Raw genomic sequence first — 14,624 nt, 5'->3', positions numbered from 1 at the left:
AAAACTGGAAACATTCAGCGAGCCAGGCAGACCTGGAACAAGGCTTTAAATTGAAAGGTTAAAGTTTTCTCCTCTCTCCACAGACCTGGTCTGGAACTCTCTTCCGCAAACGGCAATTGATGTTAGATCAATTTGTTAATTTTAAATCTGAGATTGATAGCTTTTTGATAACCAAAGCTATTAGGGGATATGGGCCAAAGACAGGTATATGGAGTTAGGTCACAGATCGGGCATGATCTCATTGAATGGCGGAACAGGCTCGAGGGGCTGAATGGCCTCCTCCTGTTCCTATGCTGAGTGTAACCCAACATTTTCTGTTGACGTTTCCGATTTTTACATGCGATCATCGACCTCACTCTGCACGGCATCACTCTTCGTGCCAACCTTGACTCCGGCGGCTTCCTATGAAATGAATCAGCACGAGTGAATTCTTGCCCTGGCGGGGGATCGAGTGATTTATCACACCGCAGGAACTTCCAATGAACAATCACTCATCAGCAATAACAACAGAAAATGCTGGAAAAACTCAGCAGGTCAGGCAACATCTGTGGAGAGAAATTTGAGTTGACGTTTCGGGTTTGACCCTTCTTCAAAACTGGAGAGAAAAGGAACTAGATCGAAGGCAGGGCTGCGATCGGACAAAAGAATAAACATCACTCATCAGCGTCGTCCCCAGTGTGAGGCTCTGCAGCGTAACACATGCGTATTTCCGGCCGCTTTGACGCAGCTGAAAATCTGGAGCAGCCGCCATTTTGAGCCTGAAAGAGCGAACAACAGGAAGGGCGGCTGGACGGCGGAACAAAATACAGCAAACTAAGGCTTCTCAATATTTTTTAAAACCCACTGTGATTCTGGTTGTCCGCTAAGGTAATTAAATAGCTTTAAAATTGTGATTTAAAAAAAAATTGTAGCGCAGACGGAAGCGCGGTTTTTTAAAAAATCACTTTTAATCGCAGTTAAATACCTTTCGTGTGTAATTTAATTCCAGTTTTACCCCTCCAAAAATAAAACTTTTTAAATATAGATAAATACCGCGATTGCGAGACGGGCTTTAACTGTACTAATTTCCTCTTGTCCCGCGTTGCCCACCAGTTCCAGGATCTCGGGCTTGAGGGCCCTGATCCTGCTCAGCAGAAAAGTGTCTGATATCGTGCTTGCAAATTAGCTGAACATGTTAATATGCCAAAGCTTCTGATGGTTACAAAAGACTGAGGCAGGGCATATCTGAGATTAAGCAGCTAAACTTCAGACAGTTTTAAAGGCTGACGGGTTCAGAAACATTTGATGAAAAAGAATAGAAAGCAAACAGCGAGTAATTAAGAGTGCTTTTATCATCTTGGTGCTGTGTGGGGAGATCAACATTTTCAGTCTTCATTTTAATCAGAAAACTGCAGTGTTCTGGGGGAACTTGGGGGCTTTTTTGTTTACAGCGTCCACGTTGACACCAACGCGCCTACTATAAGCGATTGGGGATTGTGAATTGTTCAGCTAATCTAAACCTTGTTTTATTTGTTTCATATTAACCACCATTTTGTGGTAAGAATAGCAGGTGATGTACATTGTACCTGTTAAACCCCACTTGTAATTTTATGTTTCCAATTTAAATAACTGGCCAAGCATCATCAACCAAATAATTTTAAAAAGTGTTCAGCTAAAATATTCCTTTTGAATTTTTTAATTGTTTTTGAAACTCTGAATTCAATAGGTTATAACAATGTGGGGAGAGGTGAGAGGAGATTTTGTGTTTGTTCGGAGCCGCCTTTGTCTTCTGTTAGCAGCCCCTGGTACTAGCCCAGTGAGAGGGATAATTACTTCAATTTCAATTTTATTTATTTGCCATATGTAACTAGTACAATGGAATGCTTACTCCCCGATCACTCCTGCTGTGGGAGCTCACAGAGACACGTCGCTATTCTCCAGCGCCATGTTCAGAAAAGTCAATTCAATGGCATCCAATGGCAGTGGGAACGCGATGTCCCTCAGCCACTCTGTCACCGCGGCCTCCTCTCACTGTTGCCGGCTCCACGATGTGGTGGCCTGCTTCTCACGGTCCGGCCTCTGGCCACCATGCCCGGCTCTCCCTCCTCCCAGTCAGACTGCGAGCTTCCCGCCGAGGAGCTGCCGGCCGACGTGCTGTAGCGGGTCGTCGTGGCTGTTGCTGCTGCGCTGCCTCCGCCTGACTCGCCGAACACATCGCTCCGGCGGCGGGGAAGCGGGCCGTCTGAAGCAGGGAGAGCGCGTACCTCCGGACCGCCTCGGTCGCCATCTTGACTTAATGGCAATTGCAAGCATGAACTCTAATCATACAACTGCCTAGAATACCCACTATTGTGAAGAAAATTAGGATGTTTTTATGAACATTTTATTTTACAAACTGTTTATATATCATAAAACTAATATAATTATATGCACATATGAAATAAGATGAATTTGGCCAGCCTGTACATGTCAGATCTCCCTCTTTTGGAAGGAAGTATTTAACATGTTGCTTGTCACTTGCAAAAATTATGTCTATTGTGTCTATAAATAGTGTAATATCTTTTTTACAAGTTATGATCTGGAATGTGCTGCCTAAAAGGGCGGAGAAAGCTAATTCAATAGTAACTGAGGGAAGTGAATGAATACTTGAAAAGGAGAACAGGGGAATGGGACTAATTGGATAGCTATTTCCTCCTGCTGTGCTGTATGATTCTGTGATTTATAATTGAGAAACAAACTACTATAAATTAAAAATCACGAGGCAATCCTGATGTCGTGTGTAATAATTGCACCAATTGGTGAGTGCAGTTAGCTATAATTGGGTAAAGCATGTTAATACCTAAATCAAAAGCTGAGTCTTTATTCAAGTTTCTTATCCATGTTAACCTATTGTATGATGGGTTATTTATTGGACTATGGAAAATGTATTTGAATTAATCCAGGCTAAAGTTTGCAAAAGTTTTAGAAAATAACTTGGGTTGGGGGGGTCAAAACTGGACTGAAATGTCCTAAATTTTTATGCATTGACAGCCAGTGGGACTATTTTCTCATTAAATTCAAATGATCTTATTATGTACTATATTGGTCAGTTTATTGGCATTTTCATCTTTTAAATTATTTATCACCTCCTTTAAAACTCCTCTTTCACCAAGTTTTGGTCACCCTTTCTTATCTCTGAAATAACAGACAATGCTGGAAACACTCAGCAGGCCAGGCAGCCTCTGTAGAGAGAGAAACAGAGTTAATGTTTCAGGTCTGTGACCCTTCGTCAGAACTGGTAAAAGTTGGAGATGTAACAGGTTTTAAGCGGGTGCAGAGGCAGGGAAAGGGGTGGGGGTGGGTGGAGGGGAGGAAGGAACTGAAGGGACAGTCTGCTAGGATTGAAGGCAGGAGAGATTAAATGTTGTAAACGGGGACGGCAGAATCATCACCAGCTGCCGCCTGAAAAAATGGGTTTGGGGGGGGGGGAGGTGGTTAGTCTGAAATTGTTGAACTCAATGTTGAGTCCAGAAGGCTGTAAAGTGCCTAATTGTGAGGTGCTGTTCCTTGAGCTTACGTTGAGCTTCATTGGAACAGTGCAAGAGGCCAAGGTCAGAGTGGAAGTGGAGCAGAGAATTAAAGTGACAAGCGCGACTGGAAGCTTGGGGTCACCCTCACGGACTGAACGAAGGTGTTCCGCAAAGTGGTCACCCAATCTACGTTTGGTCTCCCCAATGTAGAGGAGACCGCATCGTGAGCAGCGAATACAGTATACTAAATTGCAAGAAGTACAAGTAAATTGCTGTTTCACCTGGAAGGAGTGTTTGGGGCCCTGGACAGTGGGGAAAGGAGGGGGTAAAAGGGCAGAAGTTGCATCTCCTGCGCTTGCACGGGAAGGTGCCGTGGGGATGGAAGGGGCTGATTGGGGAGTAGACCAGGGTGTTGCGGAGGGAGCAGTCCCTTCGGAATGCTGAAGGGAGGGGAAGATGTGTTTGGTGGTGGGGTCACGTTGGAGGTGGCGGAAATGGCGGAGGATGATCCGTTTAATGTGGAGGCTGGTGGGGGGTGAAAGGTGAGGACAAGGGAACCCTATCTTGGTTCTGGTAGGGAGAAGCGGCGAGAGCAGAAGTGCGGGAAATGGAACGGACACGGTTGAGGGCCATGCCAACCACGGTAGAGGGGAATCCTTGGTTGAGGAAAAAGGAAGACATATCGGAAGCACTGGTGTAGAAGGTGGCATCGTCAGAACAGATGCAACGGAGACAGAGAAACTGGGAGAATGGAAAAGAGTCCTTACAGGAAGTGGGGTGGGAGGAAGTGTAGTCCAGGTAGCTGTGGGAGTCAGTGGCTTATAGTGGATGTTTGATGCTAGCCTATCCCCAGAGATGGAGACAGAGAAGTCAAGGAAGGGAAGAGAAGAGTCGGAGATGGACCATGTGAAGGTGAGGGAAGGGTGGAAATTGGAAGCACAGTGAATGAAATTTTCGAGTTCAGGCGCGAGCAGGAAACGGCACCAATACAGTCATCAATGTACAGGAAACTTTTTTTTATCCGGGACCGGCGTGGTGCCGGTTGATCAAAAAGTCCGGATTACAGAGGGGTATACTTACCAAGGTACGAGAGCCCCGTACACGGCCACTCTGTCCCGGTTACATGGCCACAGATCCAGGTGTCCCTGTTGCACGGCCACAGGTGCAGAAACCCCGGTTACACGGCCACTACTATATAGTAAAACTTACCTGAACCTACTCCTGAATTTTGCCGGTTAAGAAAGATTTCTGGATATTTAGGTGCCAGTTAAGAGAGTTTCTTGTACCAGAAAAAGAGGTGAGGGCGGGGACCTGAGTCGGACTGAAACAAAGAATGTTCCACATATCTCACGAAAAGGCAGGCATAGCTGGGGCCCATGCGGGTTCCCATAGCAACACCTTTAATTTGGGGGAAGTGAGTGGAGTCAAAGGAGAAGTTGTTCAATGTGAGAACATATTCAGCCAGGGGAGGGTGGTGGTGGTGGTAGATGGGGACTGGTTGGGCCTCTGTTCAAGGAAGCGGCGCACCCTCTCAGGCCGTCCTGGGGAGGGATGGAGTTGTCGAGGGATTGGACATCCATGGTGAAAAGGAGACGGCTGGGGCCAGGAAACTGTTAAAGGGGCAGAAGAAGAGTCGCGAATGTAGGTGGAAAGAGACTGGACAAGGAGAAAAAATTAGTTGAGACAGGAAGAAGTTAGTTCCGTGGGGCAAGAACAGGCTGAAACGATGGGTCTACCGGGGCAGCCCTGTTTGTGGATCTTGGGACGGAGGTAGAAGCGGGGTTTGGGGACTGTGAAGTTGACGGCTATGGAGGGAAGATCTCTTTCTTATCTCTGCTTTGGCTTGGTGTCTAGTTTTCCTTACACCTCCTGAAGTGCCTTGAGACATGTTCCTACCTTAAAGGTGCAATATAAATGCAAATTGTTGTAGCTATTTAATTGTATTTGGTGTGTTCTATATATGCGGCACATTCTAAATGAGTGATTCTTTTTCACCCAACCCCCGGTGTTACGCTGAAATTTGCTCTTTCAGTATTTTACAAGCTTTTGCACTTATTCTACAGGGTGGTGTAAATATTTCTGCTGTGAAATTTATCCTTACCTGCTTGGCTCAGTGAGCTACAGTTGCAAAGAACATTTGAAAAAACTTCAAGCATGACCATTGTTGTGAAACCAGGTTCTTGTGTTGTTTCCTCGGGAGATAAAAATTGGTAAGTTTTTTTTTAAAAAACATTTTCAGATGAAAGAGCACGAGTATTGGGAATAGGAAAAAGCTATTGGGCCCAATGGGCCATCCTAAAGTTGGCAAATGAGTAGATGTTTTGAGTCCTATTACAGCTGAACGCATCATTTTTCACAAGCACATGCACAGCAAGGGAGGTGGATAGAGATCTGTCCCTATTACACTTGTCTGGCTATTCCGCTTCCCCTCCAAGCCCAAGGGTTGTAGGAGCAGTTTTGAGCTTTCTTTGCTGCACAAGCTGAACTCGGGCTACCTGAGAATACATAGAAACATAGGCGCAGGAGTAAGCCATTCGGCCCCTCGAGCTTGCTCCACCACTCAACAAGATCATGGCTGATCATCCAAATTCAGTACCCTGTCCTTGCCTTCTCCCCACATCCCTTGATCCCTTTAGCCTTAAGAAATATACCTAACTCCTTCTTGAATATATTTAATGAATTGGCCTCCACTGCCTTCTGCGGTAGAGAATTCCACAGGTTCACCACTCTAGTTCAAGGGTCAAACGTGGGACTATGTTCTCTTCTACCCATTCCCAAATCTTCTGCCCCATCTTGTCTCCTGGAACAATGACTTGTGTTCAGTTTCACAAATACCCACTATTAAATGCCAAGGTGTCCATCCTTTATGTGTGAACTCACACAGAGATTGTTAACTTAGACTTTGGGAAGCAGTACTGCGGCACTTGATCCTCTCTCCTTCACTCACACCTGTCCAGTGACACTGGAAAGTAATCGAGCAATCCCTGGGGACATTGAGGTCAACAGTAATCATCCTTTTTCCCATGGAGTACAGTGTTTTGCCAGATTTAGTACTCTTGCCATTTCAGTACCCCACAGCAAGTCATGAATAAACTACTGCACCAAATACAGCAGGAATCAACGGGAAGCAGTGACTTTAGACATTGATACCTTTTGAAACTTAAATTACAAATGGAAAACCTCTATCAAGATTTATCAAAATACTTGTCTTCTAAAGTCCCGAATGTAGTGAGAAGAATGGGAGACAGAAAATGTTATCTAAATGAATCACCGAGACTGATGAAATCAAATTCTGTTGTTTTTGTATGGGATCCTTGGGTTTTTACAAGTGAATGGGGGTTGCATTTCCTGAATCCATCTCTTCATTATTTGAGGCACTGATTTATGTTGACTCCATAAGTAACAGTTTATTACATGGGATTTTTTGGACTATTTACTGGTGCTTTGAATATCCTGGTCCACGATTTTTCTGTGACGACTGCAAACGTAGTGTTTGCGAAGTGAGAAAGTATAATTTCTTGTGCTTGGTGACTATTGAAAAGCAATATAGAATTAAATGTTATCCCTGGAAGTGACTAGTTTGACCATGATGACCAGAATTAAGAATGCTGATCTCTCCAGGATACCAGCTATTCCCTGATGAGCTGAAGAACTGCATGTGAAAACCAAAACTGCCCTTTTCTTTTATTTAAAAAAAGTAACTTCCCCGGCTTTGAACAACTTTTTCCTTGAGATAGCTATTGATTACGAATGGGACTGGATGTTTGAGTGTTTAATGCATCTAAAGATAAGTCTCTTTGGAGAAATCAGAAGAATGATACTTAGAAATAATTCAGAAATGTATTAAACATCAAGCCATTACAAAGAACTGAGACTATCTTGAAGAATTCTGTATTTTGCACTTGTCTTGTTGTCTTATCCCAAAGAACAACTGAGCTGTTGTCTAATGGACTGACCTCCCAGCTTCTCCATCTGTTTCAACTCTTATTTCACCTGAAAAAGGTTCTACAGTGTTTGACCTATTCATGTTAGTCCAGCAGGTGGTGGTATAATAAACTGCACCATCTATTGATGTCCTCTGAAGATGAGAAATGTTAAAGATGATGAGAAGACAGAACAAAAGTAGATACCGCATTTGAGTTGGTGGTAAGGCTGCGCTCTGCTAAACCTACATTAGTATCGTCTTGTTAAATTTGAGTTTCAAAAAGTGCATGTGATTCCCTGGACCCCTCTTGTCAACTGTAACCCTATCACCAAACTCCTTGACTCTCAAATCTGTGCTCGTCTCTCCAATTGGGTTTCCTCTCTGTCAAATCACAAACAGCCCTGACCAAAGTTACAAAAAGCTTGATGTGACTGGTACATTTCACTGAGAATTATTTGGTTAGTTTGGATTGTATCCATTTTCTTGACTAAAACTATAGCTGTGAAATTGAATGATGGTAATCATGCAAACAGTTAATTTCATTAGGTGCTCTGCTTTTCAAACAACTGTTGTGTTTGTGTGCAGCCATCTACTAGCTGGTGTAAATGTTAAAGTGCCCTTGCAGCAAACTGCCTTGTAAATACATTTTATATGTAGTTACTTTGTTCCTGTGACATGCATGCTGTTGTAGAAAATGTAGTGTACATTTATTGTAATGAATATATTAATGGTAATCTAAGCAATATACATTTGTGAACATCGGGGCTATAAAAATATTATCTGTTCTTGGTTCTATTCATGCTCGATGTTGAGCATATATATTTGCCTAACTTGTAGTGTACCTGTTTCATTGTGTTTACAACTTCATGCGACCATTTTTAGTCCTAAGACTGAGTTGGTATGTTCTGTAAACCGTCTGCTGCTCCCAGTGTTGGTTACTGGTTTGAGGAGGCAAGCTTCTGTGGAGCAAGATTAAAAGCACCATCCTTTTCATCCCTCTCCTCCACACCCCACATCAAGATAAAACATTGTTGTGAAGCACTGTGGCTCCCCAGCTAACTTCCCCACAATTAAAGCAAATTTTATTGCCTCAACACAGAAACCTGGTCCCTCTGGAAGCAAATAACTTGCTATCTTTCCAATGTAGGTAGAGATAATTGATCGCTACTGCAGATTAAATTGTAGACTGAACTTTAAGAATGCATATAATTGGTGTTAATGGGCTTTAGGCTGGTGGTAGATGATCCCATTTTGTTGGAAACAGTTGATCAATTTATCCTTGAACTAATGGTTTTGGTCGGGGGGGGGGGTGGAGAAACGGGTGGAGTTCTGCTGCTGTACCAAGTTTACAATTTTCAATGTGGTTAATCTAAGACTGTAAATTCACTTACTGTATCATGTCTTATTCCAAGTATGCATGGGATTAAGATCATGCCCAATGCATTCTAATTCTGTTAAAGAATAAAAAGTTTTAGAGGGATGAGTTCAACTGAAGGGAGAGTATAGAATTGATACTGTATATCTCCTTTAACTTACTTTTGGTTTTTGTGCTACACTTTGCATGACATGAATAGAAGTGAGATCTGTGGATATTGTCCTATCTCCTGTTTTGTCTCTTGTACTTGTTCTGTTTTACTAATGAAGATCATTTTATTGTACAAGCTGAATAAAAATTTACCCCACTTTGTTTCTGGGTGTCCTGAAAGGCCCCTGTCCTTGTTTCTAAATTGTGACAATACAGTTTTAGGTTAATTCTGTGTGATGTCAGCGTGCTATTGTGCAAATCTGAAGCACAGTTAACAACAAAACTAGGGCTGGAATGAGCCGCACCCAGTTTGGTTTGTATTTTTGAGCTAGTTTTGTCTACTCGTTCCTAGCAAATGAAATAAAGTCCAGAAGTTCTTAGCATTTTGTTGTGGTAACCTCTAACATACATCAGGATCTAAAGGAACAAATTAAATACAGTAGTTAGATTTGTGCCATGATCCCAATAATTGAAAGATATAATCATATTTAATCCTAACCGCACCATGAGAGAATGTTATGCAGTATAATTAACTTTTGACTAATTGACTTATGTTCATCCTCGCTAGCTATTTAGACTGTAGTCAGTGTTTTACGTTGCAAATACATATATTTGTGATCCTGCTGCATTGGTTCACTGCTTTACATATACTGATAGAATACAGTTAAGGAAACTCCAGAGTTTGTGGCTCCTGCAGCAGTTTCACAATTTTTTTTGTATAGTGCAGTGTATATAAACTTTATTTTGACTAAGTGTTCTTTATTAGGAATTACAGTATTGAGAACTTCAAAAAAACAAGACCGGGTGATCAGTCTTGGATCAGAGATTTCTCCCAACTGAAGCCAGGTAAAGGACTTCATTTATATAAATGATTATTGTACATACTAAAGCCAGGCTGATTTCAGTTGTGTTCCTTTTAACAATAAACGTTATGTGGTTAAATAATTAAGTGCCTCCTTTACAGACTATTAAAATAAATTGAACTCTTTACTATTGCTGTCTTTCAAAAGGTGATAGCACTCTTGTTCTTTGGTAGTAGGTTGTAAATTCAAACACTACTTCAGGACTTGAGCACCTAATCTAGAAACACCAGTGCAATACTGAACAGGTGGACAATTTTGGTCTCCTTACCTACGGAAAGATATACTTGCCATAGAGGGCGTGCAACGAAGGTTCACGAGATTGATTCCTGGGATGGTGGGGCTGTCGTATGAGAAGAGATTGAGTAAACTAGGCCTGTATTCTCTTGAATTCAGAAGAATGAGAGGGCGTCTCATTGAAGCATACAAAATTATTACAGGGCTTGATAGGGTGGATGCTGGGAGAATGTTTTTCTTTACTGGAGAGTCTAGAACCAGGGGCCACAGCCTCAGGTTAAAGGGAAGGCCATTCAGGACTGAGTTGAGAAGAAATTTCTTCACAGAGGGTGGTGAATCTTTGGAATTTTCTACCCCAGAGGGCTGTGGAGGCTCAGTCATTGGGTATATTCAAAACAGAAGTCGATTGATTTCTGACTAGTAAGGGCAATCAGGGATATGGCGATAGGGCTGGTGAATGGAGTTGAGGCAGAAGATCAGCCATGATCTCATTGAATGGCGGAGCAGGCTCGAATGGCCTACTCCTGTTCCTATTTCTTACCTTCTTATTCAGGGTTGCTGGCACTATTTTGAGGAAGAATATCTTATTTGTTGTTTATGGGACCATGGCGTGTTCAATATAACACTGAAGCACTTGGATACCCTGACAGTGTGAAAGGGTGATTGAAGGTTTTTTATCTTTAAAAAAAATCCTTTTTCTGTCCATGCTCCTTCAATTGTAGAGATGAGAGTTTTTTCTTTTTCCTGCATGCTGCATTGTTCTTGGTGCACAAGAGTGATGTGTGGTGACTCACCTCAAATCTCCTTATGGGAGCCTTGACTTTCTGCTTAATAAACACACCTCTCAATCGACCCGACACACCTCTCTCGGTCGACCGACCGACCTCCCTCTCGGCCACCTAGCAACCCAGTGTCTAATTTTTCAATATACCACTACCGGAGCAACTAGGGATGGGCAATAAAGCTCAGCATTGCCAGAGACACCCGCATCCCAAGAATGAATAATATATTTACTATTCCCTGGGAAGCACTTGGAATTTAATGGCTTTCAAGTACGTCACCCAAGTGGCCATTCTTCATGAATGAACTTGCACAGTGAACATAGAATGGTTGGTACTGTTAGTGCCTAGTGGCCCACCTTGGGAGCATATTCTAATTCTACATGTTCCCCCACCCCCCCCCCCCCCCCCCCCCCCCCCAAAAGCTTCCTCACCTCCTTCCCTGAAGGTGGTCTAAAGTTGTGCTGGGATTTAGGTCTACAAGTGCCAGCAACCTTCTTGCAAAAAATGGCTGCTTTATAGTTAGTGCGGTAGCCTGTATTCCCCACTCATGATGGCGTCATGTGGCGCCTGATATCCACATATATTCCTTACAGGGATCACTGGCTGACAGTCAGAAGCAGACACGCTGGGTGATTTATCCTCCTCCATACCCCAACGCTACTCATTAAATTAAAGTACAGCACCTGATTGCTGCCCTAGCTGAAATTGGCTAGCTCACTTGAGGGCGGGGGGTGGGGGGGGCTTGCATTTATATAGTGCCTTTCATGATGACCGGACGTCTAAAAGTGCTTTACAACCAATGATCAGCACACAACAATCAAATTGCAATCTTTCTAAACGGCATGCTTCGGTACCATACCATGTAGTGCATTTCTCCACTGAGTAGGTATTTAATTTCAGAAATATTCATGAATTGTTCAATCTAGGTGCAAGGTATCTACCGCTGGTAACCGACAAAGTGAGTAAACACAGAGGACAGACTGCGCAACTTTCTAAGGGAATGCCACTTCGAATTGGAGACCTGGATGACACGGTTTATTGGGGAAGGCCTGATATGCTTGAATCTTGGGAAGATCTCTACCTGCCAGAGAGAATGGACATGGTGGTCCTGGGTACGATTGATGGTCTTCCCTGCCTAGCTCCAGGACTTCAGCTCGTCATTCTTGCTGGAAAGAATGGTTCCGTATTTGCTTATGAAGAGGAAATTTTGTTCAAAATTGCCAGTAGTTTACAAGAGCTCTTTGAGGAAGAAGTGATCATTCCTGGAACTGAGATCTATGAATATGGTAAAGGCTTCAGGCCCAAGGTAAATACTTCTTTTGTGATACTGGGGTTCAGTTTTCTTGTACTCCAGGTATTGTGTGAAGGGAAGAGGATTATATTCAAAACAAGATTCAACATAATCCATGCAAAGGTTATTATTTTTAGGAAGGAACTTTTGAACAGTTAATTACTTTTAACCATTTATATTTTGTATAAAGTTTAGCTTTACGTCCTTTATATATGCCTGAATGACAATAATTACATCGAGATCTGTGATTACCACTAGCATCATTTTATATTTATGCATTTAACAGCTGTGCTTTGCAGTGCGGTAACGTGAACTCACCATTGCCAGGATGTAAGGAATGGAATTTATTGCAAGTCCATGTTTATAATGCAACCCCATAATTTGGCAAAACAAGCATTCTAGCCCTGATTCTCAATTTGAAACTATTTTTGGAATTGGAGGTTCCCCTCCCACAGTTGTGCTTGGTGCAGTGTTGTTCCACTTTGTCGCCATTCTGTTCAGCTAAAGGCTGTTGTCCAAAAAGCATCCCCTGCTATTGCTGATTCTTTAATTGGCTTTTGCCATAACAATTAAGCTTCATGTAGTTCATTCAATATTCTTTTACTGCTGTGGTATCTTCTACAGTGCACTCTAGGACTAAAGTAACTGTATAATTGAGGTATATTCTTCATCTCACTATTTGAACCGCATAATGTAATAACCATAGAAATCTAACTCAAAGCTGTTTCAATTATTTCCAGACCAATGAAGAATATCTAGCAGCCCTAAAGGAAGCAGGATTGGAAAAGATTTCTCAAGACACAAAGGATTTTGTTAGCAGAAACGCATCTGAAATGAAGGAGCTGATTGATGATTTGACTTTCTTGTAATTTCTTAATCCTAGAGGGTTAACAAATTCATGGCATCCAGTCAGGTTTGTAACCCGTGCAGAGATGGCAAAACAAGCTGCTACTCCTCATAGAAAGAAAGACTTGCATTGATATAGCACCTTTCACGAACTCCGAACTTCCCAGTCAATGAAGCACTTTTGCAATGCAGGAAATGAGCTATTGCGTGTGGTGTTCTTCTCTTTCCCCGAGCAGTGTAATATGGGGAATCCGAGCATGTGGATGGATGAAATTGATGGGCAGGAAAAGACTGGCTAGCCAACCAAGCCTGACCCACACTGGATGGCTGGATCGATCATGGTGACTCGGCACTCCCCCACCCGCAGCCATGTAATCTCTCGATTCTATGGTGCGACAGATAGGGAGTTGTTTTGATTTATTATTATATTACTTTATACAGGAAACTTTTGTTTAACCAGAGGTTAAATGTCCGGAAAGCTCTATCTACCGGCAAAATTCAGGAGCCGTTTCCTATAAGTTTTTTTACTTCTCGTTTGCTTTTTTTTTCCAGTCGTGGCTCCCAAGCGTCTAGCTGAAGCTGTTGCTTAGCTACAGAGACGCTTTTAAGCTGCGGCCGACTGTTTTGAAGCTGTTGCTACAGGGTTTGTTGTTCCGTATGTTTTAACATTAGCGCTGGTTTATACGGCAGTTTTGATGGGACGGCACCAACTCGGTCCCGTCAGTGCCGGATACCAGAAAGTTTCCTGTATGATGCATAATTAGCTGATGATTTAATAGTTGGATATTTTTTTTATATATTGGGGATCTGCTGATTGCTCAGTTGCTAAAGAAACTCTGGAAATGTTCCTGGAATTTGAGCATAAATCATTGAATGGCTATAATGCCTATTAGAAAATCTAGCATTCAGGATTGCCCACCTGACATTTCACCCACTTATACTAATGTGGAAAATGGGCTGAGCTGTAAAGATATGCGACCTAATCAGCTGTGTGAATAAAAAATATTTTTTTAATGTGAAATACACTTATCTATTTATGTTCTCTGTTCAGTGCTGGGAAAACTGTTGGATACATTTCTTTTGTTCTTCCTAACAGATTTTCAACAGATCACTACTTTGTAAAGGAATCACTGGACAACTGAATCTGTACATTTTATAGCTTTTTTAAAAACTTTTTTTTGGTTTTTAAAGACTTTATTAATCATGACAATGCACCAAATGTGTGACTGGTCTAGCTACAGTCCTGGTGTCAAAACCAAAGTTTAATTCTGTCTCTCTCCCAAACATTATAATCAAGTAAAAGCAATATTCTAAGTTTAAAATTATTTTAACACCCATTCAGCTGAGATCTAGACATCCAACCACAAACAATTTAATAATGGTATAGTTCGTTACAAGTGCTTTGGATTTATTCAGTGTATCTACTCATTGAAAATTGTGTTGATTGAATCATTTTAATTAAATTCTTGTGAAGTCAATACTTTTTGGGTATTAACACATTTTACAGACTTTACAACCCAAATTGTATAGTTGACTCTTCTACAAAATGCATCTCTCTCTGGCCTCGATTCTCCTCTGAATTATTGTCCGCTTTAGGCTGTGAAACCGAGGAGAATGTGTTCTTAAAGGCTACTGCCTCAATCTGCCACCAAAAACTGCACCTGACTTCC

General features: G+C 42.1%; 1 protein-coding gene across 1 annotated transcript; it reads left to right on the top strand.

Annotated features, from left to right (window-relative positions):
- The first annotated feature begins 535 nt into the window (after positions 1-535).
- Positions 536-13,975, top strand: LOC147102849 (uncharacterized). The gene is made up of 5 exons (XM_085963734.1): positions 536-867; positions 5,552-5,698; positions 9,705-9,784; positions 11,744-12,123; positions 12,849-13,975. The coding sequence occupies exons 2-5, from the start codon at positions 5,643-5,645 to the stop codon at positions 12,975-12,977; spliced, it is 645 nt and encodes a 214-aa protein (XP_085819860.1). The 5' UTR covers positions 536-867; positions 5,552-5,642; the 3' UTR covers positions 12,978-13,975.
- The last annotated feature ends 649 nt before the right edge of the window (positions 13,976-14,624 follow it).

The sequence above is a fragment of the Somniosus microcephalus genome, chromosome 21 (genome assembly GCF_052327205.1).
Source record: "Somniosus microcephalus isolate GS21.2 chromosome 21, FLI_Smic_1.0, whole genome shotgun sequence".
Classification (NCBI taxonomy): Eukaryota; Metazoa; Chordata; class Chondrichthyes; order Squaliformes; family Somniosidae; genus Somniosus; species Somniosus microcephalus.
Note: the sequence above shows the minus strand (reverse complement) of the source record. Positions and strands in the feature narration are given on the sequence as shown.